The 21,562-nt window shown below is 40.1% G+C and overlaps 4 protein-coding genes and 1 non-coding gene across 11 annotated transcripts in view; 3 read left to right on the forward strand and 2 right to left on the reverse strand.

Annotated features, from left to right (window-relative positions):
- Positions 1-8,025, forward strand: part of ptpn2b (protein tyrosine phosphatase non-receptor type 2b) — a 10,383-nt gene extending 2,358 nt beyond the window's left edge. Inside the window, exons 4-12 of one of the 4 annotated variants that reach the window (XR_003052759.1) lie at positions 674-772; positions 2,108-2,245; positions 2,697-2,906; positions 2,991-3,152; positions 3,513-3,721; positions 3,817-3,912; positions 4,809-4,894; positions 5,424-5,586; positions 7,193-8,025. Coding sequence is in view for 1 of the 4 variants with exons in the window: in XM_008331512.3 (XP_008329734.1) it covers positions 674-772; positions 2,108-2,245; positions 2,697-2,906; positions 2,991-3,152; positions 3,513-3,721; positions 3,817-3,912; positions 7,193-7,214 (936 nt within the window). In the remaining 3 variants the exon portion in view is untranslated. The remainder of the gene's footprint in view (positions 1-673; positions 773-2,107; positions 2,246-2,696; positions 2,907-2,990; positions 3,153-3,512; positions 3,722-3,816; positions 3,913-4,808; positions 4,895-5,423; positions 5,587-7,192) is intronic. The other 3 variants (XR_003052760.1, XR_003052761.1, XM_008331512.3) reach the window with 3 other exon arrangements.
- A 633-nt stretch (positions 8,026-8,658) lies between these two features.
- Positions 8,659-11,808, reverse strand: psmg2 (proteasome (prosome, macropain) assembly chaperone 2). Its single transcript, XM_008331510.3, has 7 exons — positions 11,593-11,808; positions 11,102-11,273; positions 10,912-10,970; positions 10,709-10,827; positions 10,445-10,624; positions 10,250-10,370; positions 8,659-10,134 (listed from the first exon to the last, which is right to left on the reverse strand). Exons 1-7 carry the CDS (start codon positions 11,653-11,655, stop codon positions 10,054-10,056), a joined length of 795 nt encoding a protein of 264 aa, XP_008329732.1. The 5' UTR covers positions 11,656-11,808; the 3' UTR covers positions 8,659-10,053.
- Positions 11,809-11,955: 147 nt separating this feature from the next.
- Positions 11,956-14,844, reverse strand: LOC103394273 (probable 2-ketogluconate reductase). 3 transcript variants are annotated; one of them, XM_008331504.3, is made up of 6 exons: positions 14,213-14,844; positions 13,209-13,587; positions 12,955-13,126; positions 12,690-12,868; positions 12,505-12,601; positions 11,956-12,396 (listed from the first exon to the last, which is right to left on the reverse strand). In XM_008331504.3, the coding sequence occupies exons 1-6, from the start codon at positions 14,318-14,320 to the stop codon at positions 12,240-12,242; spliced, it is 1,092 nt and encodes a 363-aa protein (XP_008329726.1). In that variant the 5' UTR covers positions 14,321-14,844; the 3' UTR covers positions 11,956-12,239. The 3 variants fall into 3 exon arrangements, with proteins under 3 accessions (XP_008329726.1, XP_008329729.1, XP_008329727.1); XM_008331507.3 differs by lacking the exon at positions 14,213-14,844 and adding an exon at positions 13,859-14,170; XM_008331505.3 differs by lacking the exon at positions 14,213-14,844 and adding an exon at positions 13,714-14,170.
- ncaldb (neurocalcin delta b) overlaps positions 12,499-21,562 on the forward strand; it is an 18,243-nt gene continuing 9,179 nt past the window's right edge. The window contains exon 1 of one of the 2 annotated variants that reach the window (XM_008331509.3): positions 12,499-12,624. The gene's annotated coding sequence lies outside the window, so the exon portion shown is untranslated. Of the gene's footprint in view, positions 12,625-18,733; positions 19,080-21,562 lie in introns of those variants that run through there. The other variant, XM_008331508.3, reaches the window with a different exon arrangement.
- trnav-aac (transfer RNA valine (anticodon AAC)) lies at positions 14,991-15,063 on the forward strand. The gene has a single exon. It is a non-coding gene; the product is annotated as a tRNA-Val (tRNA).

Below are 21,562 nucleotides of genomic sequence, written 5' to 3' on the forward strand. Positions count from 1 at the left end.
ACTTACGCTGAATTTCCTCAACTGTTGTTTTCAAAAGAAAAGTCAGCTGATAACTTTTTTCAGCAGTTGAATGTACAGTATTTCTGTGTACTTTTGTGTAGATCACTTTAGTAAGATCAACAACAAGGTGACAGCAATCAGCATAACAGGATAAAGATATCATTTTTTTGTTCAATTCTGTGAGGGGTGGATTAAAATGTGCTATTAATTATTATAACAAAAAAAATGTCAGTGAGGCAGTGAGCATTTTTTCCTCAGTTGTGCATGGCAGGGAGACTAATTGTTAAAATTGTCGGCCATCTCAGCTAAAGCCTTCATTTTGGTGATGGTGCAGTCAGTGATGCTCTGTATTTTTCCTTGTACATGAATGGTCTGTGGCAAACAAAATTAAATAACTAGTCACAGGATCATGTTTTTAAAATATTATGTACAATCATGATGTGATGCAATGTAATGTTTATATAATGACGTGGCTTAACAGCAGCGTCAGGCAGTTTCAAAGCAAAAACAGAAAATTGAGTTTACATTTTTACTCGTCATGTGGGAATGGGTCGGAGAAAGAGAGGGAGGCGGCTACTGGCTCATAAACCTCATCTAAACGTTGTGTGTGAATTTTATTTGTTTTTCTATAGAAAAGGGGTGATGTGATCACATTTGTTCCACCTCTCCACAGGGGCCCCTCAGAAACACCTGTGGCCACTTCTGGCTCATGATCTGGGAGCAGAGGACCAAGGCAATCATCATGCTCAACAGGGTCATAGAGAAGGGTTCAGTAAGTACACATTACAAAACAATACAAATGTTCCATAGCATCTGTCAAACATTGCTTAGTTTGACATCTGGCTTTTATCAGCTGCGTGAACACTCACAAACAAACCGTAGATATTTGAGGAGACGGACGTATCACACACAAGTCTGTGAACGTTATTGGTGAATGTTTTGTGTCGAAGTCATAAACACACAAGAACCTCAGACCTATTCAGATGTGGTGTCAAAATCCATCTCGGGTAATATGATCATTAGTGGATACTTCTTCGTCCACCTGTACTTGTGGTGAGATGGCGTCTCAGACCTGTGTCTCCAGTGACTACAGGGGATCGGATCTAATTTCTGCCGCTTGGTTGCATATGCAAACATGCACACCTCCGTGCTGTTTGCAGAGAACAACTGTGCTGTTGTTTCAGTCAGTTTGACCAATGACACGGTCTTTTGTTAACATATGTTTGTCCGTCCGTGGAAGAGAGACTGGGATTGTCAAGTTGGGACTGAGACGATGAATCCCTGTGCTGCGTAGCAGGAATTACTGAAAACTCTGTTTCTCAGTAACGACAGTAACAACGGCTGTTGGAGGTTAATGACGTTCAGTGTCTGTTTTCTTAGAAATGAAGAAGAAGATGAAACACACCTTCTCAGCAGATGTTATCAATCCCACAAGACGGGGTCTTTTATGTGGTTTTCCTGCAGCCTTAGTCGGTCCACTGAGTCACTACTTCACTACAGTGAGGTGACGGTTTGTAGAAGAAACCAACGTAATAACCAGAAATGGAATTGTTGACCATAGTATTTGAATATTCACTTCTTCTTACATAGAAACTGCTCATAATAGGAGATTTTTGATTATTTAAGTTTAACTACTGCATCTAGTACTAGTATTATTTCTACTGCTACTACCAATACAATTCCACTACTTTTAATGCTGTTACATAATAAAACAAATGAAATATCTACTACTGCCACCAGAACTTTTATGCCTGCTACTGTTACTGATGATACTAGTACTCGTATTTGTCTGTTGCCATTGTGAAGTAAAGGACACCCCAGTCAACGTGTGATATTATTTAAAACAAAAAAAAGTCAGAAATTTGACAAACAATTTGTCAAAAATGCTAAAAGTCATTTTCAAATAAGCCTAGTTTCTTTTCAGCACACAGGATAAACCTCTCCTCCTGTCATTGGTCAGCTGTTGAGTTCACACAAACTAACCTGCCAGGTCTCCGCCAGCGTCAGCTTTCCATCAGCTGAATTTCTCTGGTCTCATATCTTGGTTTCTCCAAGTTGTTTTATTGTCTTTTCTTCTTCTTCTCCACCATCTTTTCCTTCATCACAGGAAAAATGTGCCCAGTACTGGCCCATGTCTGAGGAGAGGGAGATGGCCTTCAGGGACACACGCTTCTTGGTCACACTGTTGTCAGAAGACACCAAGTCGTACTACACAACCAGAGTGTTGGAGCTTCAGAATATGAATGTAGGCCTCAGGATTGTTAGGGATACTGGAAGGGGATTTCCATTGAATGATGGCAAAGCAGAACTAAATGTTTGGTTTATTGTTTTTGTCACATTCAGACACATCTTAGGTTTCTGTCTGGTTCAATTCCCCTTTGTTTTTGTATTTCCATGGAATAGGGCTGTGTAAACCATACATTCAATAAGTATCACCATACAGGGGCAACATTACCATATATTGCAATATACTGCAATACTAAAGGCACAACAATATATATGTTTTTAACAATTTAATTTTAGGAAAACTGTCAGCATAGTAAACACACAATGCTGCTACAGGCTTAACTACCAACCAATGTTAACTCCATAAAGTGCTGTAGAATATATAAGCATGTGCATATATGGCTTACGTGAACTAATATTTGATATGTTGTTTTTGTTTCACTTGTTAATATGTTTGCCTGCTTCCACAGACGGGCGAGAAAAGAGAGATCTACCACTTTCATTACACCACTTGGCCTGACTTTGGTGTCCCAGAATCCCCTGCATCCTTCCTAAACTTCCTCTATAAGGTGAGGGAGTCGAAGGCGCTGAGTGTTGACCACGGGCCAGCTGTCGTGCACTGCAGCGCTGGGATTGGACGCTCCGGGACGTTTTCGTTAGTCGACACTTGTCTCGTCCTGGTAGGTCACTCAGACAATAGGGGAAACTGGTTGAGTATTTTTAACAGAACATTCACCATAAAGAACTGTGCTCTGTTTTTGCAGATGGATAAGAGGAAAGACCCGTCCTCTGTGGACATCAAGAACATCCTGTTGAACATGAGGAAGTACCGCATGGGTCTGATCCAAACTCCTGACCAGCTACGATTCTCTTACCTGGCAGTTCTAGAAGGAGCCAAGTACATCATGGGAGACCCCTCTGTGCAGGTCCTTGAACAGTATACGAGACCTGTTGTTTTTCCTGTTTTTGTATTTGTCCAGTTAGGAGGATTTTTTTTTTTTCTCTTTAACTTGGCAACAACAACTTGCCCTCACCGTCGCCTTTGTTTGGTTTGGTTTGATTACCTTACCTACAAATTAAAACAGAAACTACTGATGTCAAAGTTTGTATTTGGATATTTATCATCAAGTTTTATTAACAATTAACAGTCAAACGTTTGTTGTGTTAATTTTACTTTGCTCTTATTTCTTGTAGCAGCATTGTGTGTTTGCTATGTTGACAGTTTTCCTACAACTAAATTGTTTAAAAACAACTCAGTATATTGACATGCCTATGACACTGTTCAGACCCGGTGGCGGGAGTTGTCCATGGAGGACCAGGAGCCCTTGTCCGAGTCTCGACCTGCGACTCAGCCGCAGACTCGATGTCCGACTGAATGGTGCAACGGCAGCCAACGAGCGAATCAGCTGGAGGGAGGGTCAGACTACAGGCAGGACGGCAAAGTACCAGCACCGTCTCTCAACAAGGAACAGGAAGTGGAGGGCAGCACAACACAGTCAGTACACGCCTGCACGGTTTACATGTTACTGTTTTTTTGTTTTTTTTTTTACATTCCCGTCACCGCATATGATTTCCTTGTGTTTCTCACAGCAAGAGACGCAGAGAAGACAGCATCTCCAAATCAGGAACAGGAAAAACATCCCAAAGCAAGCCCAGGACGAGTGACTCAGACAAGAAGAGAAAAAGGTGATTATAACTTCCGACTGAAAACAAACAATCCACTGATGGTTTATCTTACACTGAGCATCACGTTACACTGGGTTATTGATGCATTCCAGGATGATTTGTCATTTTTGTCATTACACAACCTCTTTTGTATCCACTGCCCGTTGTGGTTTAACCGGACAGCTGCCAACACGAACCCATCATTGTACAAAGGAGGAAGAAGGAAAAAGTAATTGATTCAGAGCAAATGTCAGCTTTAATCCCCTGAGGTTTTGAGTAGGAACCCTGAAAAAGGTCAAAGAGATAAAAATATTTTTTTAATTCGTAAGACACAAACACAGTCAAGATTATTTCCTGTAACGCACCTTCTGTTGTGGCAGAGGCAAAGACTGACACAAACGCTTAGGAACTCTTTGTAGTAACTTGACAGATTGCAGTAATGAGTCGTGGCCAGGAAAGTCACATTGTCAGTTTAAGAATAAAATGTATTATAAATAATAAGTAAAGAGGAAAATCAGACGGTGGTGACCACTGATGGCAAAACCTCACTCCTGTTCCCTCACCTCGGCTTCTTCTGTCGGTCTATTTCACCCGTTTATGAGAGTATGGGCCACTTAAAGTGATGAAGTGGGTGGGATTTGGCCCACAGACCTTGAGTTGACGTGGTGTACAGCAAGAAACATTAATGATATTTTTAAAATAAAAAATGACAGGGATTATGTGCAGGTAAATTTAGAGTCATTTAAGCTAAAAATGAACAAAACTTTTTTTTGTCAAAGTCGGTCTTGTGTTAGAAAATGGCCTGACGCCGCTGTTAAGCCACGTCACGTTATAAACATGACATTGCATCACATCATAAATCCGTAAGTCTTTCAAAAATGTGATCCTGTCACCGTTTATTCATTTTGTTTGCACAGAAAAGGAAAATGCTGGGAATCGCTGACGGCACCATTACCAAAATGAAGCCGACTTCAGCAGAGATAGACGATGAGTTAAGCACGAGGTGCTAATGTTATGGGCTACGATAACGTCAGACTCTGTTTACTGATAAACCGAGGTTTAAAAATTGTCTTAATTTTTTAGGCTTCAACAACAGTAACAGGTAGACCGTTGTAAATGCGTCTGATTCAATCCTAAAACCTGGAACCTTGGGCTATTTGTCAGCCAAACAAATATTTGTTTTTGTTGATTTGAAGTTCTATGGACCTTTTTTTTCCATTGACAAAAGCAAATGCAAATTTAAAAAAAAATTAAACCATAGTTTTATTCTTTTTTTTCCCCTTCCTGAACATTCACTCCATGTTCTCATAAATGCGGCCTGTGTAGACCTGAGGAAGCATCATTTCTGATGACTCTGCTCCTCCCAAAAATAAAGACCCACTCAGTCATTTCTGAGAAGCCTCGTGTTTGTTGTGTGACATGTCGGTGCTGTTCCAGTAACACTGACAAATGTGACGTGTTCATTACCAGCTGCTGCTACTGTTGTTGTTGTCGTCATTGTTATTGTTGTTGTTGTGGTTCTTCTCGGACAGTTTGGGCTGCATTTGCTGCACATGACAACAGCTGACCTGTCCAGTGGGGGGCACTTTATCTTTACCCCCTCCTGAGACAGGAACACCCACCACCACCACCACCGTGAAGAGCACATTTAATGGAGGAAGTTTACCCACAGCTTTAAAAAAAAATATCGTTGAGGTGTGTGTGTGTGTGTGTGTTTTCTGTTACTCTGGGGGTTTCAGTTCTCTCTGTGATCGGCTTCACTCTTGCGGTGTTTTTTTTTGTTTTGTTTTTTTTGCTGCACTCTAGCATGTTGTGTTTGTATTGTGTGGTGTGTGTGTGTGTGTTGCTGTGATGGTCGAAGTTCTGAAAATGTCAGATTGACCTGGAATTACACCAGTTTTTTAAATCTACTTTGTGTCATTGTTGGTGTTGGATTCTGGATTGTGGTTGTAAAAACAAACCTGAGGTTCTGACACACAGACGGTGACTTACTTCACTGTGTTAGACTCGACATCAGTCTGTGTCCATTGATGGCATAATAAATGAAAATTAGGTCGATCATTTTGCCGTCCAAACAGGCTGGATGACAAGAAGGTTCACTCTGTGCATCGGTCTCTGCCCCTGGACGCGTTTGTTCCATGAACCCAGTGAACCCTCTGGTCAATCTGACCCTCTTTGTAGGACAATATATCGTTGAGCAAAATTTGTTATTGTCACAGGCATAGACAGGAAGGCGGGTTTTCACTGAGTTTCTTCTGACACTTGAAGTGAAGATGTTGATGGTTTGTATTCCAGATTAGCACTGTTTACACAGACGTACTTAGAGTTTTCAAGTTCATTGGTTCGTGACTGAAGGAGCATTGACGACCCTTTGACCCAGCTGTTACCTAAACTAAAAGATTGTGAAGTTTTGTTGCATGTCCCTGTGTGTTTTTCTGGTATTTCTAACCTTCAGTGTTTTGTGGTGACGTCTGTTTGTTTCCTCAGAGCGTTGGCATGGCTGTGTTTACATTTGTAATGAGATTTGAGTGTTTAGCTTTTCTGGTGACATTTTGTTTTGGGGTGGAATCATTAGAGTTTTTCCTCATCGTATCAAAACCTTAAAGTTGAGTTTGTAATTTTTGTCATATGTTAGGTTGAATTTCTAATACGGCATCATTTTCTTCCTCCGTATCCCTGAGATCAGTCACGAGAACCTGAGGCTTCAACAATCGCCACATGAATCTGGAGCTGGAATTATGGCTGCACTGTTTTAGAACAGTGAAAGAGGAATGTACGCACACCATGTTAGCATGTGTGCGTAGCAGTAACACAAAAGCGTAAAATTGTAATCCAATAATTTTGTTATTCAGTATGAGAGAGTGATTTCAGCTCTAGTTGGACTAAGTCTCTGTTGCAACAAAAGACAGGAATAATCCAGGGCTCGTTAGACTTTAGTCATTCAAATAACTGGACTGAAACCTGAAAAAGAAAAAAATAACTTCCTTGAATCATTCGGTTTTGAATCACTCTTGGTTTTTTTTCTGTTTTTTGACTAGTTGACCCCACCCAACACACACACTCTCCTTATGTTAACTTTTTCCCACAGATTACTTCTCACAAGAATGATTTTTTTTTTGCTCTTTGCTGCATTAATATTTGCCAGATTTGGGTTTGTTGAGTGATGGTTAAATGTCCCAATGCCTGCTTGCTTGTTTTTTAATACACCTGAGTGAACTTGCAACCATGATGGTTCCAGTGAAGTTTGATCTTCATTAAAACTGGTTAAGCTTTGTTTTTTTCATTCTGTGTCTTGTGACAGGGTGAAAACCAGCGACAGCTAACTTCCTCCACCTGTGGCCACACGACTACAGCTCTGGCAGAAAAGCCAACATCGGCAGGGAACCTCCACTGTCCAAATCCAAACCACTTTTCCTCACCTCCACCCCTCTTTATTTTTCCAACTCTTTGTCTTAAATTCTGTTTCCATCAGCTCAACAGCATTATTAAAGCAGCGCACAAACATTATACATATTTTTATGAACTGAAGTCCACATTAGACAGGTACTTTTGAAAACAGAGGTTTTCTTGGTCCAGTTTTTGGTTCTCAAAATTCTTCTCTTGTCTTAAATCCCAAACCTGCGAATGCTGTGTGTCACAGATGCAAAGTTCTAGTCAGCTTCCACAGGCATTTTTACAGTGCATAACAGGTGATGGAAAAAACAACAACATAGCATTGCAGTCTTCTTAATCCTGTGAAACGGCAAGTTATTCTGTGCTTGGGGTACCCCCCTTTGGATCATGGGGTTGTGTTTAAGTGTTTAAGTCGTGCTGAGGTACACTAACGCCGACCAAATACTTTAAATGTTTTTATTCAAAAACGTACAGTTACAGTTAGGATCAGTAGTAAAATTATTCCAATGTCGTCATTAGAGTAAAATGTTACAGTCCCATGGAAAATGCATGAAACTCCATTTATTTGTTCTTGTAAACACATTAGCCAACATCACATACTGAGGCTAACCAGAACAATCAATGCACGATTAGAACCTTCATGACCAATGTTTAAAGAACAGGATACATTTAAAAAAAAGAAAAAGAACTTGATGGTTTGTCAAGAGAGCTAAGTTCTGAAAGGAAGAAGAACCAAAAAAAGTTTTGTTTTTGTGGCCTTTGTTACAGTCTGTGTGTGGATAAGGTTTCAGAAATCCACACCAACACCTCTGTTTTCAAAAGCTCCTGCCTTCGTGTGGACGAGACCCTCAGAGTCCAACCCACCAGGACAGGTGGAGAGGCGGCTGTGCATTGCCAATTTGTACTGGTGTTTATATGTGTATTTTTAGATAAAAAAAAAAAAAAACTTTTTCAGAGATAAAAATTTGAAGGAAAAAAAATCTATTTTTTTATAAGAGAGATTACTTGAAGTTTTTCACGGTGTTGTCAGTTTAGAGACGAGCTCTGCCGCCTCCCACTTGACAAAAACAGAGGAGTGTGATGTTTTCATAATGTATATTTTTTTTATGTGTAAAAAATATTTTGTTGCTTGTAAAAAAAAAAAAAAAAAGGCAAGGCACACTGTTACAGAACTGAGTAGATTTTCCATTTGATAACCTGTTCTTTTTTTAATGACTAAAGTTCCTCTTTATCTCTCTCTCTCTATCTAAGTTATCTATAAATGGGTATCATCTAGTTTGCGTTACAACCTGTTTTCCCTGTCACTTCTTGGTAAAACCTGAAACTTGAATTCATTTTGGGTTTATGGGAACATCCAAGTGGTGCCATTTATACTTTTTCATCATTTTTAACGTACCAGGGGGATTTCGACCATAGAATCTTTTTTTTTTAAGGTCCAATTTCCAGCATCTTGTAAGGACATTTAGTAGACATTGTGAAAATAGATAAAAGCCTAATGTGAATCAGAAAAGTTTTCCCAAAGATAACAAAAAGACAGCTATTTTTTAGTAGTAATTTAAGTATAGGCAAAATTCAAATACTGTACTATGAAATAACAAAATCACTTTTTTTACTGCTTTGAAAAAGATAACTTGCTGTCAAATTGTCACATGATTAGATTTTTTTTATAAATCAAATTAAACTCAACCATAAATATTTAAGGTAATTGATAAAAGTAGAGAAGTCAGGTTTGTGTAAATATCTTGTGCATTAAATGTTAAGCATTAATACGTTGATTGGGACAGTATAAATATGTCTCCATATTTTCAGTCCCACGGTGTAGTCGTTTCTTTTTGCGGCTTCCCTCTAGTGCTGTCCGAACATTTCCTTTACCATAACCAGGCAAAACAAACACTCACTCTCACACCGGCACACAAAAGAAACAGGAAACCCTAGAGCTGGCCAGCTCCACCAGGTCAAAGTCTGACTGCAGCAGCTGTCTTCTTCTTCTTCTTCTTCTACTTGTCTAACCTCTATGTCAAATGTTAGAACGTGTTGCAGGCACAAATCAAATTATGCTGGAGGTGGAGCTGCCGGGAATGAACGCTGGCATTTGTCCAGTCACTTACAGTCAAGTAGGTGGAGATCGACGGAGAGAAACACAAACAAAGTCAGTGTTTTCACATATGTCCAGACCTGCTGTTTGGGTTTTTTTTTTTATTTGAAAAAAACTAAAAACCTGCAAAATTCAGCAGCATGGTTCCACAAGTGCGTGTACAGAATATAAATGTAATTTTTTTTTTTTAAGATTTGTGTGATTTACAGTTTTACATTTTCAGAAATGTTGGTACACTTCTTGTCAATATAAACACATTCTAGAGATTGGTAATTCACATTGACCTCACTGGTAATTTTAGTTGTATTTGTTAGAGGTTTGGCCAGAAGTAAAGTAACTTTTCAACATTGTGTATAAATCAAACATGTGCTCGGCATGGAGAAACGAATCACGACAGCTGCAGTGGAATTCAGTCAGTCTACGGAAACAATGAAGGTCTCTGACAATTATTTATAAAACCAAAAGAATGTAATTAACTGATACTGATATTTTTAAAGTATTTGTTTTGGAATATGGGCTCAGCCAGATCTTGGTCCAAGTCGTATTTAGTTAATAATTTTATTTTGCACAAACCACAGGACTAAGCAGATTTGAGCGTTTAGCCTTAAATTACAAATTTGCAGTTTTGACCAAAAAGTTGTAGGTTTTAAATGACACAAAAAAGATGTGAGAAATTAAAAAAGTGCAGAAGGGACACTACTGCCAAACAGGAGTCTCCAGGAGTTTGGAATCTTCCACTTGTTTGCTTCTTGGCTCTGAAAAAAAAAGAGTAAGATCGACTGATTATTGGACATTTTACCCGTGTTGTAAATTCCTAGTTGCTGTTTGTTTCTAGGCAGCAGTGCAGTAGTGTCGTGTATAGTTACTTACAGGATTGTCCAGCAGGTGGAGCCAGTCATTCAGATGGTTGACGAGGGTGAAAGCGTCAGGGATGTTGTCTCCTTCCGAACAGAAGAGAAGGAGCACAGCCAGTGGAAGATCCTCTGAGCAACTAAACACAACAGTACAAGTTTAATATTTTGATTTTGAAGTATGTTCTTTCCCAAAGTATGAGCTCATCTCTACCTGTCTGTGAACAGTCCTTTGGTGATTCCTCCTCCAGGAATGCAGAGATGAGGCTCAGCGTTGGTGTCCGTTACTCCGGGGAACACCGGCACTCGCTCCATTTCCCTCCAGCCCAATTCCTTCAGGACGTCTTCGCTTACCTTCAGCAGGGATGGAGTGACCAGGTACCTCAGAGGGGTTCTGTAAGGACACACACATACTGTATATTAAGCCTGAACCTTAAGAACAAGGAAACTGCAGTGACAATCAGCATAACACTGTTACCCTTGCAGCTGTTGGTCGTCTCTCTGGTATGCGTGGCTGCTGGACAGAAGCACAGTTCTGGAGAATCCACTGGACTTGATCCAAGACACAATCAGTTGACGAAACTTTTTGGATTTTGTCTGAAAGTCAAAGGTAAAGCTCTAAATTTTATATTCATATCTCCACTGGTGGAAACACAAAACAGCAGCAGTTGTTCATTTTACCGGAATAACTGGAGCTCTGATTTGAAGGATGGCCAACTTCAGCTCTGGTGCTGAATACACTGTGGAAGAAAAAATACAGTAATTACATAGTAATTTCTACAATTTCTACAGTACTTGCAGAAATGATTGATTCCACAAAACACTCAAAGGTCCTGTGTGTTCGTTTATAGGAAACACCACATTGTGCTACCTTCTGCAGGGGTGTGCAGCTCCTCAGCATCTTCTTTGCAGGTGGTGTACGGGTTGTTCCCAGCCATGGGGACGAGACAGTCTGTGTGGATGTAGCCCACTCTTTTCATGTTAAGAGTTGACACGATGAGGTCCACGGCCAGCTGTGCCACATTACCCACAGCCACAGCTGGCTGAAAAGTAAAACAGTGGCTTTGAAACAAAGACCTCCTACTTAATTCTCTTTATACATCCTTTTTCAAAAACCATATGGGGACATATTTGAAAGTTGCACAGGTGCTCCAGTATTGGCCTAAGTCCAGTCCCATAGTTCGCATGTTTGTTTGATGGTTGTTTTTTTAATTAGCAGATTGATTTTGACCACAATCGAAATTTAATACTGCTTATCACCCACATAAACCAGTCAAGGAAAAATAATATACGGGCTTATACTTTTCTGTTTACTTGAGTTAAGTGAAATTGAAAGCAGTTAATGGTGTATCAGTCACTCACCATGACGAGGGTGAACTCTTTAAAGAAAGAAGGAGAGTTTTCCGAAGCAATAAACATTTTCATAAAGTCAAGCGCTGTCGGGCGACTAAATTTAGATAAAACTGTTTAAATATGTTATTGTTATTCCAGAGGGTTAGGTTTAATTCTCTCTAACACTCTTGTGTTTTCATGCCTTCCGCTCGGGTCTTGTAATCGCTCAGAGTTGAAGATGGTAGTCTATGTATATGCCTGACTATAATAAGGTTTTTTGGTGTGTTAAAAAGAAAATACAAAGAAAAACTAAGATATTAGCAGAATAATTAACTCAATAAGAGATGAAATAATTAACTGTTGTAAAACTGTGTCCACACCAAGTTTAAAAGGTTTTTTATTTTAATCAGGGATGTCAGCGGTTACTCCGCTGCGCCACAACGATTATATTGTATATGAGGAAGACGTGCGACTCAAATTTCCTAGGTAAAATTATTAGAAATAGACTATTACATAATCAGTAAATTAGGTATCCTCACAACAATTATATCTAATATAAACCATCATTGGACAGGACCCCTTACAGGACAAGTTTATTCCCTATATTAACAAAATAACCTTAATCTTTATTAGAGTCAAGGAAACATTTAGGCACTTTCAGACACAGTAGTACAGAGTCACTTTGGTTTGACTTCATTGAGTAGAGGCTCTCCCCTGATTACAGCCAGGGCATTGTCTACCATCATCTGTACCATACGTCTGCTGGTGGAGTAGGTGTTGGTACCAATATGAGGTGTAATCAGCATATTAGGAAAGTTGAGGAGGGGGTGATCTCTGCAGGAAATAAAGGAGAGAAGCTGATTCAAAACATTTGGAGTTTTATATAGTGACTTTAATTGTTCTTTCATTTAGAAATGAACGTCTTATTTCAACAGATTATACCTTGGTAAAGGTTCTGGATATGTCACATCTGTCGCAGCTCCTCGAATTATCCCACTCTGCAGAGCTTTGACCAAGGCGTCCTGATCTACAACCAGACCTAAAAGACAACAAAATTACAGGGTAAGTCATAAAACGTTATTATAAAATCAATTTTAAAAAGTAGCAACAATTATATTTTTCCTGACCTCTGCTGATGTTGACCAGTGTTGCTGTGGGTTTCATGAGGTTCAGCTCTTTGTGGCTGATCAGCCTAGTGGTTTCAGGTGTGAGGTCAACCGCCAGGACCACAAAGTCTGACTCTTTCAGAAGATCATCCATGGTCTGACAGTAACTCGCTCCAACAGCGTTCTCATCTTCCACGCTTCTAGAAAAGCAGAATCCTTCCCTTACTCCCATCCAGAAGTAAAGGGACATAATTTGGGGGAAAAAAACTTTATTCTCAAACTTTACCTCCTTTTCCTGTTGTGATATAAGACCTTCATGTCAAATCCTCTGCTTCTCTGGGCAATCTTGTACCCAATACGTCCCATACCAATGATCCCCAAGGTGGCACCTGTGACTTCATCTCCCATCATCCATTGCGGTGTATCTGTAGTCTTGGGGTGAATAGCTATCTGGTGAGCTTTAAAGAGAAAGACCAAGATTTTGTTGTGAGTCACAAACCCAAAGTCTGAACTTAGGAACAGACCGTCATTTGTTCTCACCTTCAACAACCCTCCGTGCAGATGCTAGCAGCAGAGCCATGGCCATGTCCGCAGTGGCCTCGTTCACCACATTAGGCGTGTTGGTCACTTTCACCCCCAGACTGGAGATGTAGGGCACATCTAAGTGGTCGATGCCCACTCCGCCATTTGAAACCACCTTCAGCAACGGCAGGGAGCTGAGCAGGGGCAGTGTCACCTGAGGATAGGCGTTCCAAAGGAATAAGACCTGGATCTTGTGGCTGTACACCTGAGAATTCTGCTGAAAGTCTTTGAGGCTGACAATTTGAAAGTGCTTTTTCAATATATCTGCCAGTTCTTGGAGATAACCATTCTTCCCCACCTCCGAGATCAGAGCCCATGGTTTCCCCTCTTCCATGATCTGCAACAAAGATAATTTGAGTGGTCGCGATTATTATTAACATTTACTATTATTGTTTGTCTATTCCACCGCAGCAGGTGAAACAACTGAATAATCTTCCACTAGGTGGTGCATTTCATTACATACTGTATACTTGCGATGGTATGTTTGTTTCGGACGCGTAGGTTCAAACGAGTTTTATCGCGATTTGACACGACCTAACGTTGATTTGCTGGTGTGTCGAATAAAATCCCGTGCATTTAGCACAGCCAAGGAAAGTACAACAACTTACAGAGACTGTAGTTGGAATGACAGAGCGCGGAATAACCGGAAAAGACGTGTGAGACACTTTCAAAATAAATCATTGCAATGGCAATTGTCAATAAAATAATATCTTACCTGACAAAGTCATACAAAAATTGCTTCAACTACTGCTACTACGTTTACTACTTCGTCTACTGCTACTTGAACTATGTTTTACCAACTAACATTAGCTCTACTTTTACTATTAAGTGTTGTACTAAAAAACAAAATGCTACGATCGCTAAGGAAAACCAGTAGTACAGGATTAGTAGTAGCATAGACCAATGAGCAAAAACATTTCTGGAAGTACGACATTTATAACAGCACTGTTTTCGAAAATTACCTTTTTATGTTCTACGTGACACATAGATCTTTGTAGTGTCGTCCTCTGGACAAAGATAGAAGCTTTTGCTGAACTCCACAGTGTCCGTCCAAGTAAGAGCCTTCTCATCTTCACAGAAAATGTCCGTGGTGTTAACAATGCTAATTTTTAACCGTTGCAAGGACATTTCATAGTCTTTTCAGCCATAGAGAATATGTTATCCGTGTTTGTTTTGCCAAGTCCAGAGGTTAGTGTTAAATATTTGTAGTATTTTTCTAGCAGAGTTGCTAAGAAATATTTCTAACCAGGACTATGAGGTTAGCAACTGACACTGTTCATAAGGAGAATATATTGGTATTTTATATTTCTAATTAAATTCTCAATAGCATTGATGGTCTGGATTTAACTTTACGTGCAGTATATGAATCACACTGTATTTGTTCTATAGTTTGGAGGCACTGCTTAGGATAATTAGGCATATAGGAAGATATATGCAAGCTATTTCAATACTATATGAATATCAATGTGTTTGTTGCTAAATTCTCATATAGAAATCTCGGTTAAATTTAACGTGCAGTGAATGTTTTTAACCACTAGGTGGAGATATCTAACCCAAAAAAAAGATTTATTCAGCCATAATCTCTGCAGCTTCTCGTCCAGTCTTCAGCAGTTAAAAAAAAAAAGCAACGTAAAGTGTTAATTAAGAAAAAAAAAAAAAGCAACGTAAAGTATTAATTATTTTATTTCTCAGTAGTGGATATGTTTATTCTTATAGTTCTATACTTCGAGTATTTTTGTAGTTTCCGTAGTGTAGTGGTTATCACGTTCGCCTAACACGCGAAAGGTCCCCGGTTCGAGACCGGGCGGAAACATGAATTTTGTCGTTTTATTTTGTAGCGGTTAGCGCGCCTTTCTCAGAAACAGAGAGCAGAGAATCCTAGGTTCGATTCCCAGAGGAACCACATGCTTGGCGCCTGCTGGGGGTAGCCTATTAACAGCACATCCGCTGCTAACACAACAATTTCCCAAAAATATGGGATCAATATAGAACAGATGTATTTATTTATCCCAAAAATATGGGATCAATATAGAACACATGTATTTATTTATGACACTGTTTATGGTAATTAGGCAAGTCTATTTTGTAATGATTTTATCCGTGTTGCAACAGAACATTAATGCATTCATCAACTTCAAAAAGGCTAAGAAGAATTATAACTGATGCACTGCAAAGAATAACAAATGACCAGTGTCTGCTCAGAGTCACTTTAAATTAGAGGCAGGTGCAGTGGATGTTGTGTAGGAGAGTGTTCTCTGTCAGGAAATTCAAAAGGCAGCAGGTGGGCTTTTAGCAGAGTGCTGACTCTCACCTTAGACCCATCACATACATCTCTGCTTCATGACACAGCACAGTAATCTTTTGTGATCGATACATGGAAGAAAAAGTACCCAAACAAATGTGAAGGTCAAAGGTTTATGGAGCTAGGTTTTCATACAATGCCTTCAGCTGATGCGTCGGTGTGTAACGGTCTGCTGTGTTGCATGTCAACAGTCTCATGTTTGCAGACAGGTGAGAGTCCATGAGTCAGAGTGCAGCCTTGACTGTAATAGACTGCTGACGTGAGTCCACAGCCTCACCCTGACTCAGCTTATAGACACCACAGAGCTTATTGAAGATGAAATGGAGCTGTTTTTTATGTATAGGTATAGATCAAGTACAGAGACAAATGTAAAAAGGTATGAATTTAAGGATAAATACGTCCAATAAAACACATCTTCATGAGGTAATAATGCATCCTTTATACATAATTCACTCTAATATATGTGACATGCTTAGTGTCTTTATGAGTAATGAGTAAGTGATGGGGCAGTTTGTTTAAACATCTGTTTTAAAGTGTATTTTATGGTAGCTCAGCTGAAGGTTTTTGTCAGGAGACAAAAACTGATAACAACAATGATTACATGACACGTTCTGGGTGCCTCGAACAGAGGATTTCCCCCTACAGCAGGTACAGTGAGGAACAACACAACAGAAGCCACCACCTATTCAAAAACAGTTGACACCTGTGTGTCTCTGCTGGTTCTGATCAGGCTCAACACGCAACTGTCAGCATGTTCTGGTTGAGAATAAATTCACCTGCTGGTTAATCCTGTCAGCCTGAGCATTAGACGGCCACTCATGACGCACGGCTCTGTGCCGTTAAGTCCCAGGTTGACAGGAGCTGGACTCTGACTGCAGCAGGATCACCTGCAGCTTTCTGCAGCGTCCGCTGACCTCTGCTTCTGTCTAACTGTACACAATGTCCCAGCCTTAGAAGTGATGACATTGACCTACAAGTTTGACATTAGCAAAATGTTGTTTTCAATGACAAAACTGAATATAGATGGAATTTGTAAACAGTAAATAAAATGGTCTGATCTACAGTTCAAGGAATAATATTAGTAATGCAATGAAAACGTAAGGTTTTCAAATGTGAAATAATGTAGCCAGGCTGCTCTAACTGCACTAACATTTACCAAGCTTTATATTTAGCTACTTTGTTGACATTGTGTCGACGAGTGACTTGTGTTTTTCTATATTTGTGCTAACTGTAGCTTCTCCTGAGCTAACCTTTAAATATATTTTGTATATATGATTTAGGCATTATGGGGTTTGGTTAGTTATATCCTTATATTTACTATTTAACTTTAAGTAATTTAGTTGTAAATTTAATTTTTAAGCAACAGACTTTAGACCTCATGGACATTCACCTTATAGGGCATTCATAGTCAACATTTTAAATTATAGCTTCAATTGTTAAGAGGACACTTTGTCCCAAGGCCTGGAAAAACAAACAATCCTATTGGGCAGTTGTTCAATCAATCAATTGATCACCATTCATTCATGTAGCCACTTACAAAATCCCAAAAGTGACCAAAGGGCTTGACAGTGCATCAATTAAAATTAGCTGAACAGTGCATCGCTCCTTGTTAACGCTGATGGGCCTTTCTCTCAGTAAGATCACAAACCCTTGAACCAGAGCAGCACAAGGTTACTTCAGTCTGGTTAGGTAATGGATAATCAGTGGGGGTAGACTGATGGTCCTCTGCTGTGAGAATCTGTGGCGTCTCCGTCCAGTAGCAGCTACTTAACTAGCACTGCTGAGTTACCTAATGAGGGAGCCCGTGCAGAGCCATGGGCCGGCTGATTTAGACAGTCCCTGTACAGTTCAAAGCCTCTTGGCATCAGAGCTGTGGCAGACGGAGAGGTCTCACTGTGCGTTTGTGTGAGTTAGTGACTTGCTCTTCAGTGGACGGCTGCTCAGATCAATGTTATGCAAACCTATTAGTGAGTAGCTGCAGAGTGACCCCCCCCCCTGCGCCCCCCAGGGTCACATTCACTGATGAGGTCTCACTGTTTGTCTGCTGGTTAAAGGGCGACAGAAAACACAGCTTTAGAATGATGCTGTTACACTGAGATATTGATCCTGACTCTGCACCAACACCACCAACCTTACACCAGGCAGACAAAAATGTTAAAACCAAAGCCTTCTGAATGTGTTACTTCATCAAAGATCAACATCTTAACTTACCCTCTTTCTTGCTTCCTTTTTCACAGCCTCCCTTATCTCCTCTATGTCTTCCTGTCGTCCTTTATGATGTTTACGCAACGGAAAATTGATGCTCCTTTCAATATTTAATGTTTTTTTGAAGCGGACGTGATGCTGAACAAAAATTGGTGCAAACATAAAAACCTTAGGTGCAGCATTTACACGTTGTCTTTTATTGGGCACTAGAGCTCATTCTCTAATATGCATTTCTACTGCAGTGCAGACATTTTCAACATTGTTTTTTTTTGTGATTTAAAGTTCCATCATTTATTTATATCTTCATTTTAATAAATAGAAATGCACACAAAATTGTATTTGATAGATCTTGAGTGATTATCTTGCTGCCATGGGTCATTACCATTAATAAAGTTTCAGTAGTCTGGATAGGAATTTGCTGAGTCAACAAGAGGAAAGACTTCTTGGTGTGCTTTTTAAGGCCATTAAGAAAAAGCTCCCAAGAACTTTGGCTGAATTAACCATCTGGCTATGACTTCCACTAATCATCTTAGCCAAAGCATGTCTCTCAATGTGCAGGGACACCTGTACTCTACAGTACTGCAGCAGAGACAAGGTGCAGGTACTCATGATCTGCCTGTTCATTGTTGTGCAACACTGAGAGCTAAGTGTCAGCTCATTACAGTGTAGCACCTGCAGAATGTATCAACCAGACGTCATGCAAATAAACTCAAAACAGCAAAGGATTTTTTTCTCTTGAATAATGATTTAATTAAAATATTTAATTAGTCCCCAGCAAGTCCACATGGGCCATACATGGATAATAATTTCAATGAGTTTATCATAAGGTAACCAGTTGAATCCGGGCACACATTACAGCATACGGAAACGGAAAATAATAACAATTTTATACGTGTATTCATTGTCGTCTGTTCTATCTCTTTATATCAATCAATCCTTCTGTTAAATGAGAGTGAAAAGAGTAAATATAATTTTTGTTCCAAAACATTTAAACGTGAATCATAGATTACATACGACAGTGTACGATTAACAACAACGGCCTCCTATTGGCTCTCTGCACACCACGTGACTAATCACGCAGACGTCACAGTGACAGCCTGCTGTACAGAGAGCAGGAGTTTCTTCTGCTGCTGTTGCTCTGGAACAACAAGAGTCCTCCTGGAGTTTGAACTGCGAGCAGCCGGCAAACTCCTGCTCCCGAGCGGCTCCTGCCACCTGTTAACCTCCCCTCTCCGAAACTTTACAACCGCCGGCCCGGTGGAGGCGAGCTAATGGAGCACTAGAGACTTTTAACGGCTCCAAGACAGCGACTTTAAAGCGAGGTGAGTAGTGTTCGCGGTGCCCGTTCCTTCCGTCACTTACGCCGCTGTTTCCTCGCTTCCTGCTAGTTTCCTCCGCTCTCGCAGGTGAGCAAGAGTCTACCGCAGGTGCAACATGTCTATGTAGAACATGTTGGACGGGATTATTTTTCTGTTTTCTGACATATTCAGCCGTTATACTGACGTTTAATAACGTTAAGCTGATGATTTAAGCATCGGATAAAGCTTTACTCGCATTTGTAATCCCGCGAAGCTGCTGCGTTTCAGTCAGCATCCAGTGTCCGTCTCTTCATGTATTAATCGACTATAATTTGAATTTGACTCGTATTTCCTTGTCCAAGACACAACTTAAAATATTAGGATTATAAACACTACAAGAACCTAATAATGCAGCGTCTTTACGTTTATAAACACAAGCGATTTGTCCAAATGACTGCAACTTATGGACCAACTGTCTGGTTTATTAATTATAAGTTGTTTGTTAAATCATGTACTATGAAAGATTATGGATTATTAGTAGTATTAGTGATAAATACGATGTTGTTTTTCTATCCAAAACCCTGAGAGATTGTGAAATGTGGTGATACTTTGTGGAAAACCATGGAACTGTGAGTAATTGTGTTTAGTTTAAATGTGTATTGTGCTCTCATTAGTTAGTTGGTTATTAATTGCATCCATAAAAAAAACCTAAGCAAAAAGTGATGATTGGTTGATGTTTTTTTTCGCATTGACCCTGCTGTACATCATGTCACATCATTAATCTGAAATCACAGTATACCAAAGAAACTTGTCTTAAGTCTTTCTGAATATCTGTACTATTTTGAATCACAACAAATATGCACATCATGGAAATACACTCTCTTCTGGTTGTCTAGAGTGCAGGCAAGGGACCAGTACATGGACCAGTACATCCTTGCTCAGTATTTTTTTTTTTTTTTTTTTTTTTTGTTGTTGTCACTCATTTTAGGTCATTTTTTAATAGGACCCAATGTTACTGCTAACATATGCAGTGTGCTTTTACAATGAAATGGTGAAGAGTCAAAACAAGAAAATTGCAGCCCTGCTGACTTTGTAATTGCATTGCTACAAATTGGATTTACAATTTTATAGAAGAAAAAAACAAATCTCAGTACTTGCTAAAGTTGACAAGTGATTGTCGTTGGCGTGAGGATTAGAAAGCTCCTAGAGTGGCCTGTTAGAATTAGGACTGTGCGTATTTGCACTTTTAGACCCGTGGCCTGTGGTGACTGGGGGCTGTTGGTGTGGTTTGATGTGGGAAGTAAACATGAACCTGTCGTGGCTGAAGCTGAACCAGCTGCATTGCTGGAGAGTTGAAGTGGTGATGAGAGAGCGAGAGAGAGAGAGTGCCGTGGGCTTTTAAAAAGTGGACACAGATGGAGGGAAAATAAACCCCAACAGCGGTGAGCGAAGCTGAGGTTCTCAGGCCCTGAGAAAATGTTTAAAGACCTGTGTAGGTGCTGACATAAGGGTGGAGCGGAGATAATAGCCCCCTTGGTGTCGACACCATCCTCTCCAAACATTTCAAGATGCTGAACGCTTACAAATGTTTGCTAAATTTGAACAGATGATCTATTTTGGACAATGTGGGCGTCCTGTGGTTTCATTCCTGGCCACGCGGACCATACTGGCAGCATCCCCTGTAGTTAGGCCTGTCTGGGCTGCAGTTGATGATGCTCTTTTTGAATTGAATTACGCTTCCCTTAGAGGAAGTAGGAAAAGAAGGTCTATAAAGAAAGCAGGAAAAATAGAGAATAATGAGGAGGAATGGGACTTAAAAACCAAGAGTCAGAAGGACTGGGTTGACAGCCCGTCACTAAGACGTCATTCTGGACAGAGAGTCTTATAACTTGTGCACCGTGCAGCAGATTTCACGGATGAAAGGGTGGGAGTTGTGTAGTCATTGGACAGAATGACACTTCCGTCTCTGCAGCCTTCGCCTTCACAACAGGCAGTTTAAGACAGAAGCACAGTTCAGTGCGAAGCAAACATCGTTCTCCCTGTGTAATCAGTAACACTCTGCTGTGAGGGAGTGTGTGTGTTTGTCCAGTTCAAGGGTGTTCTGGAGCTTCATCTTCATTCTTGCAGTGGATGACACTTTTCTGACAGTTTTTATCTTGTTCTCATTCCCTGCCTTGTAATGGCTTCGATGTCATGATTGGTTTGGGTTTTCTTTTTTCTTTCTTTTTTTTTTTTTTTTTTTGCTGCGGTTTGACGCAGGCTGCCTCCCTCTGCTGACAAAGACGGCTAGTGTGTGTGTGCTGCCTGATGATGAGTTTGCTGCCAAAGAAATGATGGATGGGTTTGTTAAGAACAATTATAGAAAATGGCACATATTCTTAGACTACATCAAAAAAAGAACATTGGGGGGAAAAATTGCTCCGAAGCCATTGCTCTGCAAGTGAACTATGTGAGCAGGCTGTGGAGAAAGAAAACATCTTTTTCTTTTACCTCAGTTTGTATTTGCT

Source organism: Cynoglossus semilaevis, chromosome 18 (assembly GCF_000523025.1).
Source record: "Cynoglossus semilaevis isolate Cse_v1.0 chromosome 18, Cse_v1.0, whole genome shotgun sequence".
Classification (NCBI taxonomy): domain Eukaryota; kingdom Metazoa; phylum Chordata; class Actinopteri; order Pleuronectiformes; family Cynoglossidae; genus Cynoglossus; species Cynoglossus semilaevis.